The 23,181-nt window shown below is 36.7% G+C and overlaps 4 protein-coding genes and 1 non-coding gene across 5 annotated transcripts; 1 reads left to right on the top strand and 4 right to left on the bottom strand.

Annotated features, from left to right (window-relative positions):
- Window positions 1–591: 591 nt before the first annotated feature.
- Window positions 592–5,378, top strand: LOC110786404 (ubiquitin carboxyl-terminal hydrolase 2). The gene is made up of 6 exons (XM_021990954.2): window positions 592–746; window positions 1,599–1,650; window positions 3,063–3,109; window positions 3,980–4,026; window positions 4,146–4,248; window positions 4,328–5,378. The coding sequence occupies exons 2-6, from the start codon at window positions 1,620–1,622 to the stop codon at window positions 5,111–5,113; spliced, it is 1,014 nt and encodes a 337-aa protein (XP_021846646.1). The 5' UTR covers window positions 592–746; window positions 1,599–1,619; the 3' UTR covers window positions 5,114–5,378.
- A 509-nt stretch (window positions 5,379–5,887) lies between these two features.
- Window positions 5,888–10,852, bottom strand: LOC110786405 (uncharacterized). Its single transcript, XM_021990955.2, has 12 exons — window positions 10,352–10,852; window positions 9,699–9,862; window positions 9,422–9,499; window positions 9,029–9,108; window positions 8,698–8,782; window positions 8,144–8,563; window positions 7,715–7,822; window positions 7,034–7,101; window positions 6,854–6,941; window positions 6,695–6,766; window positions 6,552–6,605; window positions 5,888–6,346 (listed from the first exon to the last, which is right to left on the bottom strand). The coding sequence occupies exons 1-12, from the start codon at window positions 10,794–10,796 to the stop codon at window positions 6,266–6,268; spliced, it is 1,743 nt and encodes a 580-aa protein (XP_021846647.2). The 5' UTR covers window positions 10,797–10,852; the 3' UTR covers window positions 5,888–6,265.
- Window positions 10,853–10,947: 95 nt separating this feature from the next.
- TRNAA-CGC (transfer RNA alanine (anticodon CGC)) lies at window positions 10,948–11,020 on the bottom strand. The gene has a single exon. It is a non-coding gene; the product is annotated as a tRNA-Ala (tRNA).
- A 2,421-nt stretch (window positions 11,021–13,441) lies between these two features.
- On the bottom strand, window positions 13,442–17,491 carry LOC110786406 (uncharacterized). Its single transcript, XM_021990956.2, has 7 exons — window positions 17,261–17,491; window positions 16,724–16,790; window positions 16,581–16,639; window positions 16,401–16,487; window positions 16,134–16,273; window positions 14,415–14,472; window positions 13,442–13,930 (listed from the first exon to the last, which is right to left on the bottom strand). Exons 2-7 carry the CDS (start codon window positions 16,788–16,790, stop codon window positions 13,670–13,672), a joined length of 672 nt encoding a protein of 223 aa, XP_021846648.1. The 5' UTR covers window positions 17,261–17,491; the 3' UTR covers window positions 13,442–13,669.
- Window positions 17,492–19,363: 1,872 nt separating this feature from the next.
- On the bottom strand, window positions 19,364–22,947 carry NDK4 (Nucleoside diphosphate kinase 4, chloroplastic). Its single transcript, NM_001428358.1, has 7 exons — window positions 22,679–22,947; window positions 21,808–21,933; window positions 20,954–20,991; window positions 20,783–20,833; window positions 20,499–20,666; window positions 20,300–20,412; window positions 19,364–19,857 (listed from the first exon to the last, which is right to left on the bottom strand). The coding sequence occupies exons 1-7, from the start codon at window positions 22,764–22,766 to the stop codon at window positions 19,734–19,736; spliced, it is 708 nt and encodes a 235-aa protein (NP_001415287.1). The 5' UTR covers window positions 22,767–22,947; the 3' UTR covers window positions 19,364–19,733.
- Window positions 22,948–23,181: the final 234 nt, after the last annotated feature.

The raw sequence follows: 23,181 nt of genomic DNA, 5'->3' as shown, positions 1-23,181 counted from the left end.
TTGCTGTATATTTCCAATTTGCCATGCATAATGTGTCGGCACGCCAAACAAATTAGAGAGGAAAGCAATACTTCATTTAAAGTTTAACGTTAAGAAAGGGAAGATATATTAATTAAGCTATGTTATTTATGGTGCGTTTTATTCATCTGATTTTTACTTATTTTTCTTAACTTATATTGTTTGAACTTATTGGAATTTTTCTGAATTTTTCTGAAATTAAATGAATTTATCCAAATTTATTTTAGTTATAAATTGTATTTGGTCAACCCTTATTTTTCCTGAATTTATCTTGGCCCTGTTTGGTGATTAGCGGTTAGCTGTAGCGGGTGGAATTAGCAGTTTTGACTACCTTATTGAATTAACAGTTTTGACTAGCTGATTGGATTAGCAGTTTGTATAAAAGTGTTTGGTAAATAGCTGTTAGCTGTTTGAATATGTAAAATGACAAAGAAGGACATATTGAATTGTTTAACTTAAATCCACAAATTTACGAGAAAAATCCAACTCTTTAACAAATAATCATGGGCCATCAATAATTCAACGGACCAATTTTCTTGTTAATTTTGTTCAGACCAATGGGCCAGTTAACCCGCCCCGTTCACCTGACTCACCTCTACACTGAGAAATTATCTTCTACCTTTCTAAACCAGCAATTTTCTCTCTCCTCTCGGGGTTTAGGTCTTCCATAGTAGCACGACGCAAAAGCAGCTTCACAAAGCTTCCTTGTTCTAGATTTCACTCTTCAGGTCTCTCTCAATCTCACTGTAGTGTACTTTTTACTGTCTCTTTCCATTTTAATTCTATGATTTTACTCATTCAATTTCATATTTTTGCGATTTTTCATCTTATTTCTCCGAGGAAATTTGACGAATCTGAAATATTTTCGCTTGTGTGATTGGTATGAAATTCAGGAGTGGATTATAGTGTTAGTATTTGGCATAATTGTTCTTTTGATTGCGAGCTTCTGAATTTTGTTTCCTAATATTGTCAAAGGACCAACTCAACCAAAAGCTTAAGCTTATGGTTGGAGCCCAAAGATTAGTTTTATACTCTATCACGCCCTCTCACATGAAAGCCCAAAGGGCTTGAAGTGTGGATGCAGCATAGGCCTCCTCATACCTAGCGCGAAATATTCCACTTTGAAATGAGGGGTGGATGAGATTCGAACCCGTGACCTTTGCGTCACGTTGGCTCTGATACCATGTCAAAGGACCAACTCAACCAAAAGCTTAAGCTTATGGTTGGAGCCCAAAGATTAGTTTTATACTCTATCAAATATTATCATGGAATTGATTTTGTTGAAAATTTGTGTATTTGCTATATTTTTTTTTGAAAATCTGTGTATTTCTTTTTCTAAGACGAGGTTTTCATTGTTGATTTCCTTTGCTAATTTTTTATGTAATAAAAAGGAGCAAAGTAAACCATGATTAAAACGAGGTTGTGATTAGAGTAATTTTTATTGTGGAAAATCTTGCATTGCAATAACTGTAAATCATACACGAGAGAGTTGAGTGAAATGTATGGCAAGTGATGTTTTTTTCGGGTTAGTTGTTTGGGGATGGTGTTGATGAGTGTTTGTTTTTTGTTTGTCTTCACAGGTCATCCATCCATCTTCAATCATGTCGTGGTGCACAATCGAGTCTGATCCTGGTATGGATTTTTTTATCGCATCTTCTTGTGTGGCTTTTACTTGGTGATTTTAGAGATGTTTTTGCTTGTAACTTGTTGATTGTGTATTTGACATGAGAATTTTAATCTAACTTTGTTATGTCAGTGCTTTTATCCAAGTAATCTAAAGTTGGATTCGGTATTCTGATTTGTCTGGAATCTTCATTCTTGTTTAGCTGCTACAGATCATTTCTGAATAGAATCTTCAATTATGTAATCATCAAACAAATAAATGTGCAAGGGATTGCACCAGTTTCAGTTTTGTTTAATTTAGCCACTGCCAGCTGCAAAAAATGCTACTGAACTATATATAAACTATGACTAGTTGGAATCTTGAACTTCTCCTTCTCGTGGTTTCCACAAGTGCCAATGAGGGAGGAAGCTGGATTATATCGGAGATGAGTGCTTGTGATATACTACGGGAGAAAAAATGAAGTTTGATCCCGGTGGTGATGTTGTGTTGTGATAGATTCATTGCCGATAGGATGGTGGTGGGTACCAAAGATAGGTATATCCTGCTGTGGGGTTGCTTTCACATGTATCGAGCAAGTACTGGTCTAGGGGTTGAAACAGTTGGGTTATTTCATTTTCTTTTCAGATTAAACTTCTTGAGACATCTTAGTTAAGTCAATATTTTGTTTCTCCGTAATTTTTCCTGGACTCTTGGTTACAACTTACAAGTCTTTTATTGGGTTGTATTCTCCCATTTTTTCTCATTTTTTTCTACTGTGAAATATTATTGTGTAAGAATCATTTTGAAATAATTGCTCCACTGTTCATTCTTGTAGTAGATTCATTTTAAGGTGATTAAGGATCTACATGAGTTTCTCAAGTTTATAGTTACATGTAGGGTTGCCTGGTGATGCCTTTATAACTTCTCATGTAAATTAATCAAGTTACTTAAGTTATGAAGGCTTGTTAAGTGAGATGGACCAAGGGAAGACATTGATGAGGAAGGGAAAATTGTCTGGAAGAACTTGGGTTTTGTATGAATTGCAATGAGTGAGGAATATATGATCTCATAGCCTTGCTGTTGTTTTTGAGACACCTCATTATTTGGACTTGTTATATGGACTCTCGTCTATGTGGGAACACTCTAAGCACCTCGATCTTTCATATTTGATATACGTCTGATTATTACTTGAGCATTATAAATTACAAAAGTTCCCTCGTGCTTTTGGGCTGTGTTATGTAGAATAAAAAAAATGGAAAACTGTGGCATGACTGATCGCTTAAGAACTGATATTTTTACTTTGAACTTTTTATTTGTCTCTGTAAGTGTGTAACCATGAAGTTTTCTGCAAATTCTTGTAGTTCCTTTTGGTTGATAATGGTTAATTTTGAATTCTTCTGTCAATATTTTAAAGTTGCAACTGAACTTTGTTGAACTCCAGGTGTTTTTACGGAGCTTATACAGCAAATGCAAGTGAAGGGACTTCAGGTATAATTTCTCCATAACTCCGATTGCGGAAATGTTTGTTATTAATTCAATGCATAATTCATTTGCAGATTCATGCCTGTCTGGGTTTTGTTGTGTAATAATATACCCTCAGTTGGTGAGGCCACTTGTCTTGACTAATCACAAACGAATCCCTCCAATCATGATGTAAAAAACTTTCTGGTTCATTTAGTGGTGTTAGCTAAATATCAGCTTAAATTGTGGTTTTCAATATATTTTCTCTTGAAATTTCTAGGCACGGGTATATTAATTTGTTACACAACCACGACCAACCAGTTAGGGTTTGGGAAAACCATGATACATGTGTTATCCACTTATCCCTGAATCCCGTGATAAACAAAGAACTTTTTAACAAATGTAGAACTGTAGATGTTGGTAATGGAAGAATAAACAATTATCGAGAAAATGTAAGTAAAAATATGTAATCAACTAATTAATACGAAGTAGAAGAGAACTTCCTTGCTTCTGATCAATTTAGCTTGAAAAATGGAGGTTGTTAAATTATACGCAGAGGACATTATTGCTACATCATTATCTGAGATGCATGACGATAGTTTTACTATATTTTGAGGCCTAAATGGCGTGGAATATGCTGATTGCATTTTGTTTGTACTGGTGTCCTAGTTGTTTCTGGCTTTCTGGATATTATTCAGGAGGTTCATGTGGATTGCATACATGTAGGTTTTTACTTGCAAATGACATGCTGGTTTAACTGTTAAACTGATGCCCTTTCAGTCATACATGTCTCTTGTACATGAATGTGGCACTACAAACTAGATTTGTTTGAATGGATGGCACTTCATTGATGTACTGAGAACATTTACTTTATGCTCTGGTTGTACACTGAGCCAGGTTGAAGAACTGTATTCCTTAGATCAGGAGACCCTGGACAGTCTACGGTGAGTTGTTTTTCCCAAAAGTATCAATGCACATCCATGATATCGCTGTTTTTATTCATAATATTCTGTCATTAAAAAATGGTGCTACATGTTTGAATCTCATGTTTTGCCATTTACAGGCCTGTATATGGCTTGATATTCCTGTTTAAATGGCGTCCCGGGGAGAAAGATGATCGTCTTGTAATCAAAGAGCCAAATCCCAACTTGTTCTTTGCTAGCCAGGCAAGCATTCAACCAACTTTTTTTTTGCTGGAGTAAAACATGGAGTTGAGTATGTGACTGTGCTGAACTATTTTTACAGGTTATTAACAATGCATGTGCCACACAAGCAATTTTGTCAATTCTTCTAAATTCTCCGGATATTGATGTTGGCCCCGAGCTGTCAAATCTGAAAGAGTTCACCAAGAATTTCCCACCCGAACTTAAAGGTCTAGCTATCAACAACAGTGAAGCCATTCGCACAGCACATAATAGTTTTGTTAGACCCGAACCCTTTGTCCCCGAAGAGCAGAAAACTGCAACCAAAGACGATGATGTCTACCATTTCATAAGCTATTTACCCTTCGAAGGAGTCTTGTACGAGCTAGATGGGCTGAAGGAGGGGCCCGTTAGCCTTGGCCCTTGTCCCGGGGGACAAAATGACTCGGACTGGCTGCAAATGGTCCAACCTGTTATCCAAGAACGCATCGAGAGGTACTCGAAGAACGAGATAAGGTTTAATCTCCTGGCCGTTATAAAAAACAGGAAAGAGCTGTATACCGTGGAGTTGAAGGAGTGTCAGAGAAGGAGAGAGCGCCTTTTACAGCAAATCACTGCTGCGGAGTCAGGGCCCGGATTACCAGACAACAAGAAAGTTGAAGAACTTCAGAGGCAACTTGCTGAAGTAAATGTGGGTATTGAAGCTGCTACGGAGAAGATTGTAATGGAGGAGGAGAAGTTCAAGAATTGGAGAACAGAAAACGTACGCAGGAAACACAATTATATTCCGTTTTTGTTCAATTTCCTGAAGATACTTGCAGAGAAGAAGCAGTTGAAGCCTCTGATAGAGAAGGCACAGCAGAAGAAAGTAAGCAACCCCAGTAGTTGATGTGCTTCCGATTCTGCGAAATCTGGGGGAAGGTCTGGGTTGTCTTGTTTTATTTGTGAATTAAGAGAATGATCCATAACTATTCCTCCTGTACTCCCAAGGATAGATGCTTAATGTTTCTGTTTAATTAGTGAACTGTTTCAGGCTTTGCCAATTGTTGTCAGAGTTCAGCGAACTTCATCTTTTAAGTTGAAGTCTCTGATATGCCTTTTTAAGGTCTTTTAATCTTTTATAGATGAAGTCTGATCTAAAGAGCATTCTAATCCGTGTTTGTGATTTTTTTTTGATCTTTGTTCTTTTTTTTTTTGATCTTTGTTCTTTTTTTTTTTGGTGTAAATGAACCACAATGGGCAATACAAATACAAATTACAGATGGGGGTAGGGGTATTCGAATTTGTGATCTATTGTACACAAGCCCTTGGTCTTTAACTCTTAACCACTAGGCCAAAACCTCACTGATATTTGTTTTTAAAATCATTGTCGTTGGCCTATGCCATCATTATTTGGTACATCTCATTTTTGTTGTAGTCTACGCATGATAATCCTCCAAAGAACCTGTCATCTCCAAAGAACCTGTCATTACTTGGCACGTCTCATTTGGTATCAATGCCAGAACTGTGCTTGTAAACTGAAAATCAATGCCAGAACTCTGCTTGTAAACTGATAAATCAATGCCAGAACTCTGCTTGTAAACTGATGAACATGTAAACTGTGCTTGTAAACTGTGCTTGTAAAATAAACTGATGAACTCTGCTTGTAAAATCAATGCCAGAATTCTGCTTGTAAACTGATGAACATGTAAACTCTGCAATAAAATGAACATTTCAAAGCACAGGTGCGAGTACAATTTGATTTCTGATTTATTTATATACACTATAGTAAAAATAAACAAAACAATGATACACATAATTTATGCAACAAAAAGACAATACTAGAATAAAATTTTTAGCCTGGCTGTGGATTTAAAATAAGTTCAGGCAGCTCAATGTCTGGATCCTATCTTGATCTAATGACTCGTAAATTGTAATCGAGTCTGCAGTTTGAGCGGTAGTACACCAATGTATAGCAAGCCACTCATTCGGCCATGGACAAACATTTGATCTGTATGCCGCTGCAGGTGATAGATGTGAAATTAAAGATTTGCAACTTGTTTCAGACCTGTTCCGAGGATAGTGATTCACTGCTTAGGAGCATTTCAACCTCATCGTTTGCCTCAGCTTGTTGTCTCCATCGCTGAAATTTCCAGAAAGGGACACGCGAAAAATACCAGAGCAACAAGTTAGTGATTCTTTTAGGAGACAACACTGTTCTAGTGGTGATTTATTGAATGGTACTGAAAGAACAGCCTTTGCAAATCGAGAATTCGAAGAATTTTCTTTTTTCCTGTAAACTATCAATCCCAAGTATGTGATATGATAATATGAAATCTGAGACAAACCTCTTCAAGATTTTCCAACTCCATAATTTGCTCTATTTGTTTGGCAATATTTTCCTGTAAACAGAAAACATGGAACTTTTATACTTCTAATTCGCCTCACAGGAAAGAAGTAAAGCAGGAGATATGGTTGAACTCATGTTTACCGTATTGCTAGAAGCTTCGGCTGCTAAAACATCTGTGTCCAATTCCACTTCAATTTCTATCATAGAAGAAATCTGCAACCAGGACAAAAATGTGTTGAAACAGTGCAACATATGGGTAACTTCATATGAGCTTCATGTCATTCAAGTGATAGAACATACCCTGGCATAACTATCAATAAGCCCCATTCGTCCTCTTAGAGAATTTTCCAGGCCCTCGCGCACCTTTTTTACTCTAGTTCTTCTAGCACTATAAAAAAAAGTCTCACGTCAGCTTATTCTTGAAATTATTACAACTTTGTAAACCAATGAATAGATATGAAACTTTTTCAGTGTCATCACCGGTAAGAAGGTTCGCCCACAGCAAAAATTTTGTTCTCCAACTGGCAGATTCGAGCCAACATCCAAACCTAGCAGAAGAGATATGTTAAGATGCAAGGTCTTGGACTTGAGCTGTTGTAGTTGTTTCAAAAAGAAAACAAGCAAGCAAAAAGGAATCTTGATAAAACATAATAGGTGGTCTTTGCCTCACTGAAAAATTACAGAACTGTTATGCTAGCACATACCAAATTCTTAATGCTTTAGAGTATTAATTCATCAAAGCTCGCTCTTTATTTTCTTTTCTTGATTTATAATCAACAACATGAAAATGAAACCGTCAAAAACTCTGAATTTCATTAACACAAATCCATCACGTGACGTACTTGCCAATTCTTGTTTCCATGACATTTTGTTTGGGAAACACTTGTTCAATAGGTTACACAAGAATTATATCAACCCACAGGAACTAGAACCTCTAAACACCCACTTATATAGAGACCGTAATGCCATGATGTTTAACTCATTCAATTTTCTGGCAAAATTGAAATCACCTTTCTCAAGAATCATGGAAGGCTAGAAGCCATATAACTAAATATTATTTAATTTATTTTCTGGTCTGATCTGGTTTATCAGATGATCACAATCCACTCTTACGAAATAATATACATGGTACCAGCAGCAGAATTAGTTCATTTCATATACCTCCTTTTCAGCGGTATCTTTAAGATCTTTGATGCGAGACTGAAGCATATCGTACTGTGCCAGAAGTTGCTGCTTGATAGAAATTGCATCTGCCGTCCTCTGAGGAAGCTGGAAGGAGAGACTATATATGAGAGGCATATTTGAGTGTACGAACAAAATGATTTGACTTGATGTGTAATTGTCTTAATTTGCTTCTTACAATAGAATAGGAAGTTGATTCCTATTCTACGTCTTACAATTCTATTTTGCTGTGTGTGTTGATAACCAAACTAAATGAGCGAAAAGCTCAAGAATTGAAGAATAAAAGACTGTCTGATTCCTTAACCACTGCTAAATACTAATAGGAGTATGTCCCAACTGAACGAGGCAAACAGAAATGTCAAAGCCATACTTAAGACCATGTACAACATTGCAACAATTTAAGCTTACCTGTCCCAACTGTGGCAAGACCACTGTGTTTAAAGTGGCACCTACGGCAAGAGAAGCTGCAGCTGCAACAGGCAAGAGCTGAGGCAAGCTCGGATTAATATAGCCAGAAGCAGCATCTCCAGAGGCCAGTAACACAAGAAGTGGAAGGACAATGGATGGATTAAGCAAAGAAGCTTTGCTATTTGCAGAAGGGGCTCTTAGAAGAAGAGATTCACGGCTGTCTCGATGGTTTGTCAGGCAAAGAGGCTCTGAAGGGTAATACTTTGGGGCTTTAGGACTAATTCTGAAGGGGCCAACCTCTCTGAAGACACTTGATGGAGCTGCTAGAGCTATAGTGACTCTCTCTCCTGGCTGTGCAGGGACATCAGGTGTCGAAGTTGCAAATCTGTGCGTACGAGCTGCTCCAGAAGGGGTCTGGATCTGGTAATGTAAATGTAAATTCTAAAATCAGATTCAAAGAAAGAAACATTTTCAATCAACCTTGAAAAAACAATCATCACCGAAGTGTTAATTTTTTCAATGAGTAGGAGGTAGTGAATTTATGAATTTGATACCACAATAGAATGAACAGCAGAGGGAATTGTTTGCTTTGTGATTTGAAGAAATCCCAGCCACCTTCTCCAAGCTGGAACATCCATGCTGCGTTCGGCAGGATGAGATCCTTAGAAACAGTAAATGTACCAGGATCAAAACCACAAAACATTTTTTTTCCAGAAAACTGAAAATCTCATGCAGGGAACATTCTATATTTTTCTACTGGTCATGATGAAAAATATTGTGCATGTAAAGTATCCTTGTTGCAACTAAGACTTGAAAAACAACAACTCTCTTTTACAGTATAAGGTTTTGAAAAAATAAATACATGTGTCAGGAACATATGCTAACCTGATTTCTTCTGACTCAATATTCACTATATCTCCAGAAACAAGCTCATACTGGTAGCGGCACTTTGCACAAGATACTACCTGCAGCAGATCATATGGGCATTAAGCAAGTGAAAATATACAATATGATATCCAATCACTTCCCCAAATGAGAGAATTATTCATGGTTTTATGACTAAGATGCATTCTCTGAATTCTTCAGACTAAATTTTTCGTGATTGATATTGTGAATTGGTGTCCTTTAGAGTGAAAACTAGAGAAAAATGTGATTATATGCTTCTTTAGTCCCTCAATCCCACCGAAAAAAGGAAAAAGAAACAATAAAACTGCCATGAATGAAATGTATGTGAGCTTATGGCTTCAAATTAATTACAAGAGACCTTGATGTGCGTACTTGAATACCTTGTTGCGGTTGTGCAACAGCAACAGCTACTGTGCAAGTTGGGCATCTTATTATCTTACCAAAAGGGACCTGCAAATGCAAACCCAACAATTCAACAAATCATACCAAATTTAGTACAAAATTCAATGCATTATGCTAATTAATGAAATAAATTCTTGTATGCTTCATCACATCAGTATTGATGAGTACACCAACAAACTGAACAAGAACAACCATGGCTAAGTATTAGTAGCAAGAACATAATTAAACTAATCAAGGTAACACGAACCTCTTCCCCGTGAGAAAGTCCTACTTGACAAATTTCTTCAATGATTTTAAGGGCATCGGATACTCTCAATGAAGCAGCTAGACCAATGACTAATGTTGTGTAAGTGTTCACATCCGGCCTTGACCATTTCCATCTCGCAACAAGACCACCATTCTCTTTAAATACTGCAAGTTTATAACCCAAGATCACTAGTTAGTTAAGCCAACAAGTTAATCATGCAATACAAGAGCAGATTAGACCACCAATACTAGTACAACCATGCTAAAACTAAAAGAATTTACAGCCTAAAAAGCAAAAAATGGAACATTTGCACCAAGCAACATTTGTATAATGCTTCCTAAATCAATTTATAAGAAATGTGAGATTTTGTCATGCATTCTTAAATTCATTATGAAGAACACGCCATCTTGTCATGCATTCCTAAATTAATTCTAAGGGTTGTATACATTACTCTAAACAAAAATCTCATCGTTTAACTACACAGTACACCGGATTCCAATTAGGCAAAAATATCCATTGAGTTACAACAAAGTGATACACGCACACGCAGCCCTAAAAGCCGAAACATTAAGCATTAACTAAACATTAATAACAAAACCTAAACCATTATTAATCTAATTTACGAAAATAATGGAAGAAAGTCGGAAAATGACCTTGATCAAAGGCGGAGGAGCGCATAGCAGCGAATATAGAGAGAGCTAAATCGGAATTATAGCACAGAAGAGCAGCACTAATGATCCTACAACAATCCTCGCAATTAACGACACCACCGCTTCCGCCATTGTTACTCCCATTATCGGCGATCAGTTGAAGAACTTCGCTCGCTTCTTTCAAACTCGAAGCTCGACCAATCAGCTCATCATCTAACACTGAATTATCTCCTTCTTCTTCGCCGGAGACTCCGTTTCGAATATCGCTTATTGAAGCTCGTACAGTAGAAGAAATGGCGGAATAATTCCACAATGTTCGAGAAGACGAGGAGGAAGGTTCTAGATTGTTCCGGAGGAAGAGGAGGAACATGCTTTTCTGGTGGTGGTGAGAGAGAAAGGGAGAATAAGGATGAGAGAGAAGGAATTGAGATGTGAAATTGAGTGCCATGGCGGAAAATGGGAGGGAGTTCACTTTCTCTCTCTTCTGTGTGTAGTTTGAGGAAGAAAGAGATGAGGAATGAACGGTTGAATTAAAACGACGGGTCCACGTCAGTAATTGGATAATGTGAAAACGGGTTTGAAAAAACTAAAACATATATTGGAGGTGCGGGGAATCGAACCCCGTGCCTCTCGCATGCGAAGCGAGCGCTCTACCATATGAGCTACACCCCCTAATTTGTTATGTAAATCCATTGTAAAATAATTATCTTTTTTTATTGCAAAGAGATAACATAATTTGACACTAACGTGAGACAAGCGGGTTAATATGAAGGATTATGACATATTTAATTAAATGGGTTGGGTAAACTGCTTACAAATATTAAATAAAAATAATATGGAATATAAAAGAACTTGACTCATATTTACACTTAATTCTACTTAAATACAAATTAAGCTTATTGTATCTTATGAATCGTTCAAAACCAAAAACATGGACTTATTCTAGAAATAAGTCCACATTTTCTTCTCCCTTTATCACCTGTCTGTTAGAAATACTTTGGTAAAAGAAAACATCTATCTATTACTATATACTAAAAGAGACATCAGGAATGACACGTGTCAATTCCTGATGCGATTTTTTTCCGCCAATTCAAAACTACTTTCCCAATAAAAGTGTATCTGTTTGATTTTATAGGTGTCAATTACTGGTGCGATTCTCCGCCTTTTTTTATAAACTATTTATGTATGGAAACAAAATTTAGTTTATAAATTATGGCAATAATAGATACGACGTAACAATAATTATTCTAAATTGGTAATATTTTAGTCAAATCACTAAATTAATAATGGAAAGTATATCACTCAATATTCTGGTCAAATTATCATACTTCGTATTAGCATTTTAAATATGCATATTAGATGAATAAATTTAAACGAGTATGTTAAAAATATTATAACTATGCAGTAGTTTGGAAGATATTCAGTTAAATATTTTGTGAAAAAGATGATCAAAATCCGTGCATGCACGGGATCTACTCTAGTAAAATACTAATTAGCAGTGATTACTATTGAAAAAATAAAATATAACTTTTTACAGAAGCCAAAGGGGTAGCCAATACGCTCATCTTGTTACCCATAACCGAATTGCACAAAACCAGTTGACATCGTATAGTCTCCTTCAATACAGGCTTGTGTAGCTAACTAGCTATAAATAATGGGTATATCCTCTAGTGGGGAATCATGCATTAGCAGTAAGTTCAAATCAGAATCTCAGGCATGTAACTGAAGTGGCATAATCCTCTTTTGATTAATATCACTCAACCAATTTTCTAAAGCACTAAACTTAAACTTTCAAACCTCTAAAACTAATAACAGCATTTATCAGTCTGCTTGCTATTACGACACTCACAAAATTTAAAAGATAATCTAAATGCGTGCATATACTACGACCAGAGAATAGAAATTTTTATATAAAAATGCTACCGATTGACATAAAAATCTGGAGGTTAATCGTAATTTCTTTTTACTCATTATACCATGGAAAAAGAAAATTTCAATGATTATTCAAATCAAACAAAAATATCACACAAAAATTTGATCAGAACAAGAGAAATTACAATTTAACCAGAAACTGGGTGGAAACGAAGCGTTTTGGTTTTCTCAAAATTTTAAATCTCAAAATCTCTCTAGGTCACGCGTCCACCAAAAATTATTAAAAAAACACGTCAACCTTATACTCATCACTTCATCAGGTCCTGTTCTCCGATTTCATTTTCTCTTTGTATTTTAACGACGGCGACGGCCCGAAATAATAAACAAATCGCAACAACATTTGAAATTAACTTCAGTTTTCGGCCCGAACTGGCGTTCCTCTTCTCTTCTGCCTTGACGTCAGCGTCAACGGCGGCGCGAACAACGATGAATAGCTCAAGAATTAGTGGAATTAATTCCAGCTCATTAGTTTTGTTGTATATGGTGAGCACACCGAAGACGACGATGATGACACGAATCTTCGATAATATCTCGTCGTCGACGACATTAACAACTACTTTTTTCCAGTCGTAGGTCTTCCTCAACATTGAGCACCGGACAAAACGAAGCCGCGACGGCAGTGGAGTTATGATGGGCCTGAATAATATAACAAAATTGCACTTTCATAATTGATTACATTAATAAGAATTGTACAACAATATATGCGAAAGCTCATGTGGGCATTTTTTTTAATATGGGTAGTGGAAGGTGTGTCAAAATTTTAAAGGGGTATGGGCCCTATGGAGTGGGGGTGGGATAGTGGTTTTTTTTTAACCTTTTTTACGGAGTAAGGATGTAAGTGAGTCCTTGAATATGTGAGAAATTGTTATAATATTGATAAAAGTTTCCAGTTTTTGGGGAGTAAGGATGTAAGTGAGTCCTTGCTTTTGATTTTGTTGTTTAATTTCGTTTTTATTAATGTAGTTCTTCTCTGTTTAGGGTTTTGCACGCTAAATAAAAAGGTGGTAAATTTCTTTTTTATTAATGTAGTTCTTCTCTGTTTAGGGTTTTGCACGGTAAATAAAAAGGTGGTAAATTTCATGCGCTTGCCATTGAATCATATCGATCTCACTGCTTAATTTGTACAATATAAAAACAATATTGACGCAAGTATGCAACATCTTAACAAAAAGGCATGACTGCATAATTGAACCATTAAGGAGAACAGAAAAGAAAAATAGTGGCTGTACAAGGTAAACTTTAAATCGAAATCAAAGGTGATACTGAGAAAGTTAAACATAGAAAGTAATATTTGCCCTACAGAAAGCAAAAGAAACATCAAAGATCGAAAGTAATCTTATCGCATTTCCAACATGCAAATTTCACCCGATTTCATAACATCAGCTTAGCTTAGCTTCTGTAGTTGCCAAATCGACCCCTTAGCCATGGTTGTCTTGGCTGATTAACAGCAGCACCACCTCCATTGTTTGTATGAGCACTGCCATTGTTTGTGTGACCAAAAGCTTGCATCCTCTGCTGTTTCATATTGGCAAACAGTGAATCCAATGTTTTAGGTTTCTCCCCTCTCTGAGATGGATGTTGTGGCTGTCGTTGTGGTTGTGGCTGTTGTCGTAGTTGTTGTTGTGGCTGTTGTCGTTGTCGTTGCTGTTGCTGCAAGAATTCAAAACCTCACATCATATTTCTCACTCACTACACAAAAAATCAAGTCATGAAAATGTACTAACTCTTAAATTCTAAAATCTAAACCCCAACCAACATCCTCAAATCAGTTTGCATTGCAAAATTTAAACCCCAACACATTAAAGGTCTTGGTTGTCCACACAAAAATAGGGATAATCGAGGCACTGGGTAGTTGGTTGGGGTTTGAATTGAGGTCAAGCTGTTGAAATTGATACAGCATCAGAGTCAAAAGTCAGCAACAACCATTCCCAGTTGGATAGAAAACAAAAAAAATAAAAGAATTCATTGCAAGCCACAAGTATTAAACGTTTCAAAAGCCAAGCACAATAATCCCACAAAAAGAATGTGAACCAGGCCCAAGAGTCTCAAATAAATCTCCTGTATTTTGTCTCTTGTTGGCAAAAAATCTAGATATACCAGGTAGCTACATCTTACAAGGTGAATCATCAAATACCTTATGAACATTGCCACCAATTGATGCATTACCTTGCCGCTTCATCGGACCAGCAGCTCTGCAACACAAGGCAATATCACAGAAGTAAAATCAGGTTATCACAGAATAAAACTCAACTACAGAAGTAACTACCACCGTAAACTCGTAAAGGGCCACGATGCCTCAATTAGCTGATGAAAAACAACATAGTCCATTAGGAAAAGGCCTAAAGATACTCTCTACCCATTATCCAAAGAAATTACAAAACACACCATATTTCAAATAAAGAGAAAATAAAGAGCAATAAGATTGGACGCTGTTCCAACTAAGTACTTCCCTTGGCCTTATGAATGGATAAGATCCAATTATCCAATACCCAATACTTGTACAAAAATTTGAGGAAGCAACCAAGGGAAGTAACCATCATGAAGCAATTGGCCCTTGATAAGTTTAAACACCTCCCGATGTTGCATGATACAGGCGAATTCTTTTGAGACGAAGCACAAAGGGTTACACAATGCTACTTTGTACAATGAAGATACTTTCTGATGATTGTAACAGCTCCAACAGACACCGAAATTAAGAACACCTCAGATTCTTGACTATCAGATTACCAAATGAACGTGAAGCCAAAACATCCTCCTAACCACATCACATGCATGCTAAAGACAGCTTCAAATTCTTAACGAACCAGATAAAAGAATATACGCATCCCAATTTTCTTCAAATTTTCCCAAATTGTAGGCTCACAACATAACAAGCTTATAATGAAGGTCCAAGTATTATGCATTTACTGTAGAAATGGGTTAGCACAGCTGGTGGATATCAACTGTTAAATACACATAGCCAAGAGGCAATATGCGATATTAAGCCAATCCAGAAGACGGATCGAACCTTATCAACAAGACCAACGGGTCAATTTGCAATCGGAGGGTTGCAAAGCATGGCAGCTAGCCAAATTCTAAATTGTAAGGCAGGCTATGAAGTTAGGTGCAAAAGGTGGAATTGTTATTGACAAGGGAAGCCAGATGAACACAGAAACACGACCTCATCAAGGGCAGCAAGTGCATGGAAAGGGCAAAGAATACTCAAACTTCGAATCAGACTACCCCACAAGCAGAGGTTTCATATAGCTCTCCCCTGAAGACTACAAGTAAGCAAACCAGAAGAAACCCTTAAAAAACTACCAGAGCAAGTTTTCCCAAGCAGCAGGTAGCTGTTGTACATACTGTTGACCTGTACCCGATGGATAATTCAGCAGCCTCAACATTATGTAACAAAACCATGTATCTTTCCATAATGATCCAGTACCAATCCCTGACCTCAACCCCAACGGACATCCCACAAGTTAACTTCGTAGAACCTCGTCACCATATGTGAGGTAGTTGTGACCATACGATAAATGCAAAAGCTAACCAATTCAGGACCCTTATGCATTTAACAGATGAGTTACTAAAGGTGCAGAGATGCTATGTGGGCCTAAGAACCAAAAAGGTGTATTTAAAATACAACGGAGACCATTTAAACCCTCTGGCATTTGGAGCAACACAGCGTAATGGTCTTATAAAATAGCTGGAACCAGGTGGAATGGTCAAGTATAACAGAATCATGATTTACCTGCCAAGCAATTATAATTGATAAAACCTCATTATAGTCGCACAATTAAAAAAAATTAATAGCACCTTACAAAGGATAATATGAAAGAATGGCAGGACACATAAAAGGTACATATATCCTTACCTTGGTCGGTTCCAGTTAACAGCCCTACTACGGTTAAAACCTCCATTGCGGAAGGGGGCAGCTGCTACCTTCCGAGCAGCATCAGATGCCAAAGGGAAATTGTTTCCCTGAAAATTGGACCTTTTCTGGGCAAGAACCCCCTGAATGCAACAGCAAGAAAAACGCAATGCTTGATAAGCTTATCACATGAAAAATTAACAAACTCCACTACAAGATTTAGGCTAAGTGGATGATTTCAAGAGACAACAAAAAGGCCTTATTACCAACCTGTCTAAGAGTAGACCTAGAATCCATATATTGTCGCGTCTTCAAAGCTCTATCTTGTTTTCCATTGGTAGGTTTTTTACTTTTGTTCTGCAATCCACATTTTGTAAAGAAAAATGTAATTCACCTACAGTTATCTGATAAGAATTATAAAAAATAGCACTAATCGAAAATGAACCATACCGGAACCCTCTGCTTGTTGGACTTGACAACATTTGTTTTAGACATCCTGATGATATCGTCTGCACAAGAACAATAAATTTATTAAAATACCGCCAGAAATAGTCTCTGAGATACAGCATTCTGAATTAAATAATAGACATTACCTAAACTCATATCCATTTTCTTTTCCGTAAGGGCAATAGCCGCGGTTGTAAGTGGTTTCATAGCCATCTGAAACAGAACTTGGTAATCAATGCTAAGAAAGAAAAATCTTAGGACCTAAAAGGAAACAGAAACGACACGGAAAGACCTCAACATTTTTTTTCTCCATTGAAATCTTTTATCCTCAACGATTAAGCTTACAAAATGATTTTTTAATCAAAATTACAGCATAAAATCAAGAACATCACAAAGAAACAGCAGAAACTCGATAAAGAAGCAAACATCACGATGCATACACAATTACGCAAGAAACAACCAGCAATAATCATAATTTCGGAACGAATTCCAATTTCAAGAAACGACCTACAATTCTTTATAGTGTTAATCATCTTAGATATTTTGCCTTAATCTGAAGGCGCTAAGGCGAAAGAATTATAACACAATCACACGATAATAATCCTTGAAAGAACGATAATCACACATTCACACCATGACAAAGCTATGGAAAACCCTAATTTAATGAAAGAGAGAACGCATACCTGAAATCGACAGAAAAATTGCGAAAAATCACGAATTTGAGAAAGATGGAAGGTTTATCGGAGAGATTTTCGATTGAAAATTAGGGCTAGGGTTTCGCGAAATTTGACGAACTAGGAGAAAGAGGGGGAAATCAAGATTTATAGGAAGTCTGGAAAATAAGAGCGGTTTTGTGAATGGGTGAGGAAGAAGTTTCGCAAGAGAGAGGAGAGGATCAACTTATCAACTTACAGCAGGGCGCGGTGACAGTATTTCCTATTCCTAGATGACTACTCCGTATATACGAAGTAGCTCATACGGTCGGCGTATACGACTATTAAATTTCTAAACTAATCAAACTCTAGTTCCCTAAACATACTAGAATTCTAATTATATCATAATACTATATATTACTAAACTAGAACCCTAAATATACGATAACACTAACACTTTCTTAGGCAACTAGGCTGCATGTTTACCAATTGAGGTAGGTATAAGTGGTTAAGGGTCTCTTGTTCTTTAACCAAGGTCTCGGATTCGAGCCTTGTGAATGGAAAAAACTTCAACTGGAAGGGATGTTGCTCATCGAGATACCCATGCTAACCCCCGTGGGAGATTAGTCCATTCGCTGAAGGCGGGGGAGCTCCTCGTAGCTAGTAGAACCAAAAAAAACTAGGCTACATGTTATTTAAAAGTACAACCGATATGAGCAGACATGAGTTGGGACAAAGAACTGTGAACACAGACTCAACATGGTGCAACAACCTGTGAACACAGGCTCAACATGGTGCAACAAACTCTTACGCTCTAGCCTCTAGAATTATAAAATTGCACTAAAATGTAGGATGAAAATCAGACAATGATGTGTCTTCTATTTGACATGGTTGGGCCAGGCCCAGGCAGAAAAATTACGTATGTTTATGAGTATATTGATTCTCAATTCTATATAAGCAACAAACTACAATGGTATACTTGTTAGATGAATAGTCTTCATTTAGTTGTTGTGGGAGTTTTTCTCTCACATGGAAGAAATATGATATTTTGAGTGTCTGTAAATAAACCTATGTAACTCATATATTGAATATGTGTTGGGTTGAGTTGTTGGGCCAAGTGGAGCATTGGGTTTAGTGTGCTAATATTGGATTAGTAATATGGCTAGTATTTAATGACATACTTAATCTAATATATAATGATAATGTTAATTATGTTTTATCATATTTCTCACAATGTCAATTTTCTTCAAAAACACATGTTAGAGATTATCTCGTCCAAATCAAATTTTATGTATTTATGTTTTTCATCATTCAAAGTATAGTATTTAACAATACTTGTACCTGAACTGTAGTGGAAAAAAGCTAAGCACTTTGCCACAGTCCTTGCAAAGTTGCACCATCAAAACAAAGCTTGGAAATGATCCTTCAATCAGAAGGCTTCCCTGATCAATGCACTAATTCTAAGGCTACAAAATTTGTATTATTTGTAGTATAAATGATCTTACTAAAATAATGTTAGATTAGAGAAAACTTAAATTATTAATGCTATTTTAGAGAAAATGGTAAAATATTTGTTACCAATAAAAATTTGCAAAAGTATAATGCTAGCATTAAGAATTTTCCAACTTTTAGTTAGTGGTGTATCTAACTAAGTTGTCCATTGCCGATAATAATAACAACTAACTCTCTTGCTCCACGTGCTCCAATCTACGTAGTATCTATCTATCTATCTATCTCCACCTTTTCCATGACTATGTTTTAATTTTTCCCATTTATTTTTATTATTTTAATTAATAATTATTTTTCATTGCTATATTAGACGAAATTATATTGTATATCACGGCAGTTGATTGTTACTCCTGAATTTTGTTTAGGCTCATTTTATAATAACCTAAAAATTGTATGTCGAGCAATGAAAATTTTCGCACTTTATATATAATGCTTCTGTGCATTGCACAGGTTAATATGCTAGTCGAAGGTAAAGAGCGGGTTGAGCAAATTTTTTCATTAACAAAAGTTGCGATACGAACCCCGAACCAATTGGTAAAGGGACAAAGTGGTTAACCACTACCAACTTCGTTAATTCGGAGTACTTTGTTATGCTTCAAACACAAAAAATTTCACTTTTCTCCATGATTTGCAGATTATCTCTTTATCAAATCAAAATCATTTGTCTCAGTCTCACTTCTCATGTGTTGCTTATATCATAGCCTCATAAACGGTTAAAACACCATCGTCATGCATTTCAGGCTCACTTTCCTCAAGGACCTCAAACATTTCAATCTAAAATTCGTAGTTTATTGAACAAAAATGATGAGCCGAACTACATTATTGCAGAAATCTAATCCCATGAGCAAATAATGTGATGAATTCATGGACCTAGAATGTGTTTTAAATTATTGTTGTAAAACTATGTTTCTTTTCCCAATTGTATGGGACCTAAGTAAAGCTATAACAAGGGGAAAAGGGTTAAATTGAAGTATCAATGACCCCTACGAGTTCTTCAATTGTCTCCATAGATCCATTTCTCAGCATTGTGTGTGTAATTGACCAATTCCTCTGGCTTGAACCAAAGTTTGATTTCATCCTTAGCAGTCTCTGGTCCATCACTTCCATGGATAATATTTCTACATTCAAACAACGAAGTCAGTTTTAGAGTGCTAAACGGTGGTTCATCAGGATTTGAGCAATCATTAGTCTATAGTTCGAATAGTAAGGGACCGTTTGGTAGAGTGTAAAATGTTTTTATGGAAAACAATTTTCCCCTTTTCAATCATTTTACGTTGTTTGGTTTGGCAAAGGATGAAAAACAATTTTCCATAACTCATTCAAATGTAGAAAAACCTTTTCTACTTGAAAGGGAGGGACCACTTTTCCACCTTTCGTCCCTACCTCCCTCTCCCTTCTTCCCCTCAATCTTCACCATCTTCTCCCATTTTCTTTTAAGGAACCAAACAAAGGAAAACTAGTTTGGAATTGCGTTTTGCCTTGGAAAATATTTTTAATGGAAACATTTTGCACTAAAAACATTTTACACGAAACCAAATGGAGCTTTAGAGTTAGTAGTACCTTCCAACAACAACTGCAAGATCACCTCTGATGGTTCCTGGTTCTGATTTCTGTGGATCTGTGGCTCCAATGAGTTTCCTGCCGTACTTGATCACTCCTTCACCTTCCCAAACCTATGAAAATAAGGAAGTTTTAGTTACAAACAGCTTTGAAGTCATGACTACTCTTGGAAAAAGAAAGCTGGTAAGCAATTTCTCACCATAGCAACAACTGGACCAGAGCTCAGGAAATCACAGAGGCCGTTGAAGAAAGGCCTCTCTGATAGATCATGATAATGCTTCTGGGCAAAATCCTTTGATGGGATCACTACTTTGATTGCCACGAGCTTGAAACCCTTTCGCTCGAAACGTGCTACGATTTCTGAGATCTGAACATTGGAACAATTATTTGTGTTTGTTAAAAAGACCGGAAAGCTATCCCAACTGAAACTATGGTGAAAAAAGACACTATGGTGAAAAAAGAAAAGGCAGCAAAAGAACTTACCAGCCCTCTTTGAACTCCATCCGGTTTTATAGCAATGAAAGTCCGCTCAAACTACAGACAAATCAGAACCAAAAAATCTATCAGAATCTGTTCATGATTTGCAGGGGAAGAGTACTTAACACTAAGAAGCAAGAGATGTTAAGGAATAAAATACGAAATTTAAGCAGGTACCTCTGCAGCACAAGCCTCCTGGTCCTGAAGCAGGTAAGCTACATTGGGAAACAGATGAGAGGCAAAAAGCAGATTAGAGACGGCAAATCAGAGTATAGTTCAGCTAATATAGTATCGACATATGTCAGGAGAAATTCAGGAAATAAACGGCTCGTGTTACACAATGCATAGACAACAACTACTTCTTGACCTAATTGAAAAAGTTAGATTTTCTAGACGAGGTTCAGCACTGCTGCTGCAAGCAAGTGACAAGGCTGCTTTTCTACTAATTGATACGGAAGAGGTTCCGGGTGTCGATGGCAAAACGAGTAATTACTACTCCTTCGTGTCAACTCACAAAGGCCCATGACATACATTTACCGGTGGACAACTGACCAACTAATATCAAGTGCATAAACAATGAAATTCCTGATTTAACGTTTGTCAATACAACTTTCTACAGACTGTTATGGGGGAAAATCAAGCCTAGGTTCTTCAAATTACAGTCATTGTAGATTGAACAGCGTACCATGTTGTTACCATGATATATGACTATATGAGCACAAATAAAGTACTTTCTCCATCCCATTTGTCATGTCAATACATCCTTTTTTGGATCCCATAAAGATGTCATATTTCCATCACTCAAATCTAGTTATTGCATTTTACTAGTAGGAAAACATTCTACCCTTAAAACATATCTAATGATTGAAACTTCATAGACCCGAAATTTTGAAAACACAAATAACAAAGGGAAAAACAATTCATCAATTCAGCTACCACACACCCACAAAGGGAGAAGGACATGAAACGAAAATAAAAACCACTATCCAAATAAAATTCGCAAATTCATTTGCAAGGTAAAATCTCCATACCTGCAGCAGGGATGGCCAAAGCAGTGGACAACCATGTTCCTGACGCATTGGCTCCTCCAAAAGAAGCCAAGTAAGGTGCCTTCCCTCTCAAGGAAACTGCTGCAGTAGCAGCTACCGTTCTTCCTTCTGCATTTCATACACAATAAGAACTTTAAAGTAAGACATAATACAATAACAAAAAGCCATTTTACTTAAGAAAGCACACAGATTCATCCGATTACATATCGTATAGCAACAGCTAAGATAAAAACCATACCCTTCAAGCTGTAATGAAGAGACATAGCAATACAGACAACAAAATAAAAGTCCAGAACCATTCATAATCCATCATAATTGACAAAACAAATAAGGAGTGGATTCTATCATTCGTTTTCAATTAAGAATTCACCCATTATCTTGTAACAATACTAAATAATCGCCAACCCGAAAAACTAATCAAACAAGACGATGACTTTCCAGAAAAATGCACTTTTTGGTGTGCTAATTAAGCTCATCTGTGTAACCCATAGTTCAAAATGTCCCTGATCTAACGATAAATCTCTCATTCCATTATATTAGCTCTTCAAATTCAAACCAATTAACCAAACTGTACATCCATTTCAAAAACTAATCAAGAACCAAAAGGTCAACAACCTCCATTCTAATCAAAGCACGGTATGTCTGATCTCTACAGTAATAATCCACATTCAAAGATTGAAGTTCCAATCAAACCCTAGCACTTTTCAGATAATCAATCAAATCTCAATTAATAATCAAAACAGCAAAAAACAGAAAGGATCACTCGAATTTCAATCAACAACATTAATAGTTTCTAAGGATTAAAGCACATTTCTAAAACAATCGAATCAAGCAGAATCAAAGATGATCTCACCAGGGAGGAAGCGGGAGGAGGCGTTCTTGGAAGAGGAGAGAAAAGAGCGAGCAGCCTTAGTAGCAGATCTGTAAATCTGGGACCTCATTTTGGGAAGTTGGATGAGGAGAGAGAAAGAAGGCGATAGATATCACAGTGAGTGAGTGGTGGTAGACTGTGGACTAGTAACGCAACTGCAAGGGTTTGTTTTTATAGTCGTCGGTAGATGCTTTTCCTTTGTCTTTGGAAGTGCCTTGTCTTTGCTTGCCTTGTTTTGTTTTGTTTTAGACTTTAAGGAATGGTTATGGTATCAATCATTTTTTTTAGCAAATGTATGTAAAGATGGTTGGGTAGGGCCGTATTTCGTGTCGAGATCACGTGGCTTGGTACTAAAAGGAACGATTCATGCAAGTCCACTTGTTTCTTGTCGAGACGATCTGTGTCGAAATTTCAAAAGGCGGCACGGCCCAAGTCCACGTGTCGGGTCGGATCATGCTTTCATGTCTAAGTCTAATTTCACTCAA

Source organism: Spinacia oleracea, chromosome 6 (assembly GCF_020520425.1).
Source record: "Spinacia oleracea cultivar Varoflay chromosome 6, BTI_SOV_V1, whole genome shotgun sequence".
NCBI classification, from domain to species: domain Eukaryota; kingdom Viridiplantae; phylum Streptophyta; class Magnoliopsida; order Caryophyllales; family Amaranthaceae; genus Spinacia; species Spinacia oleracea.
This window is presented reverse-complemented; position numbering and strand designations above follow the sequence as displayed.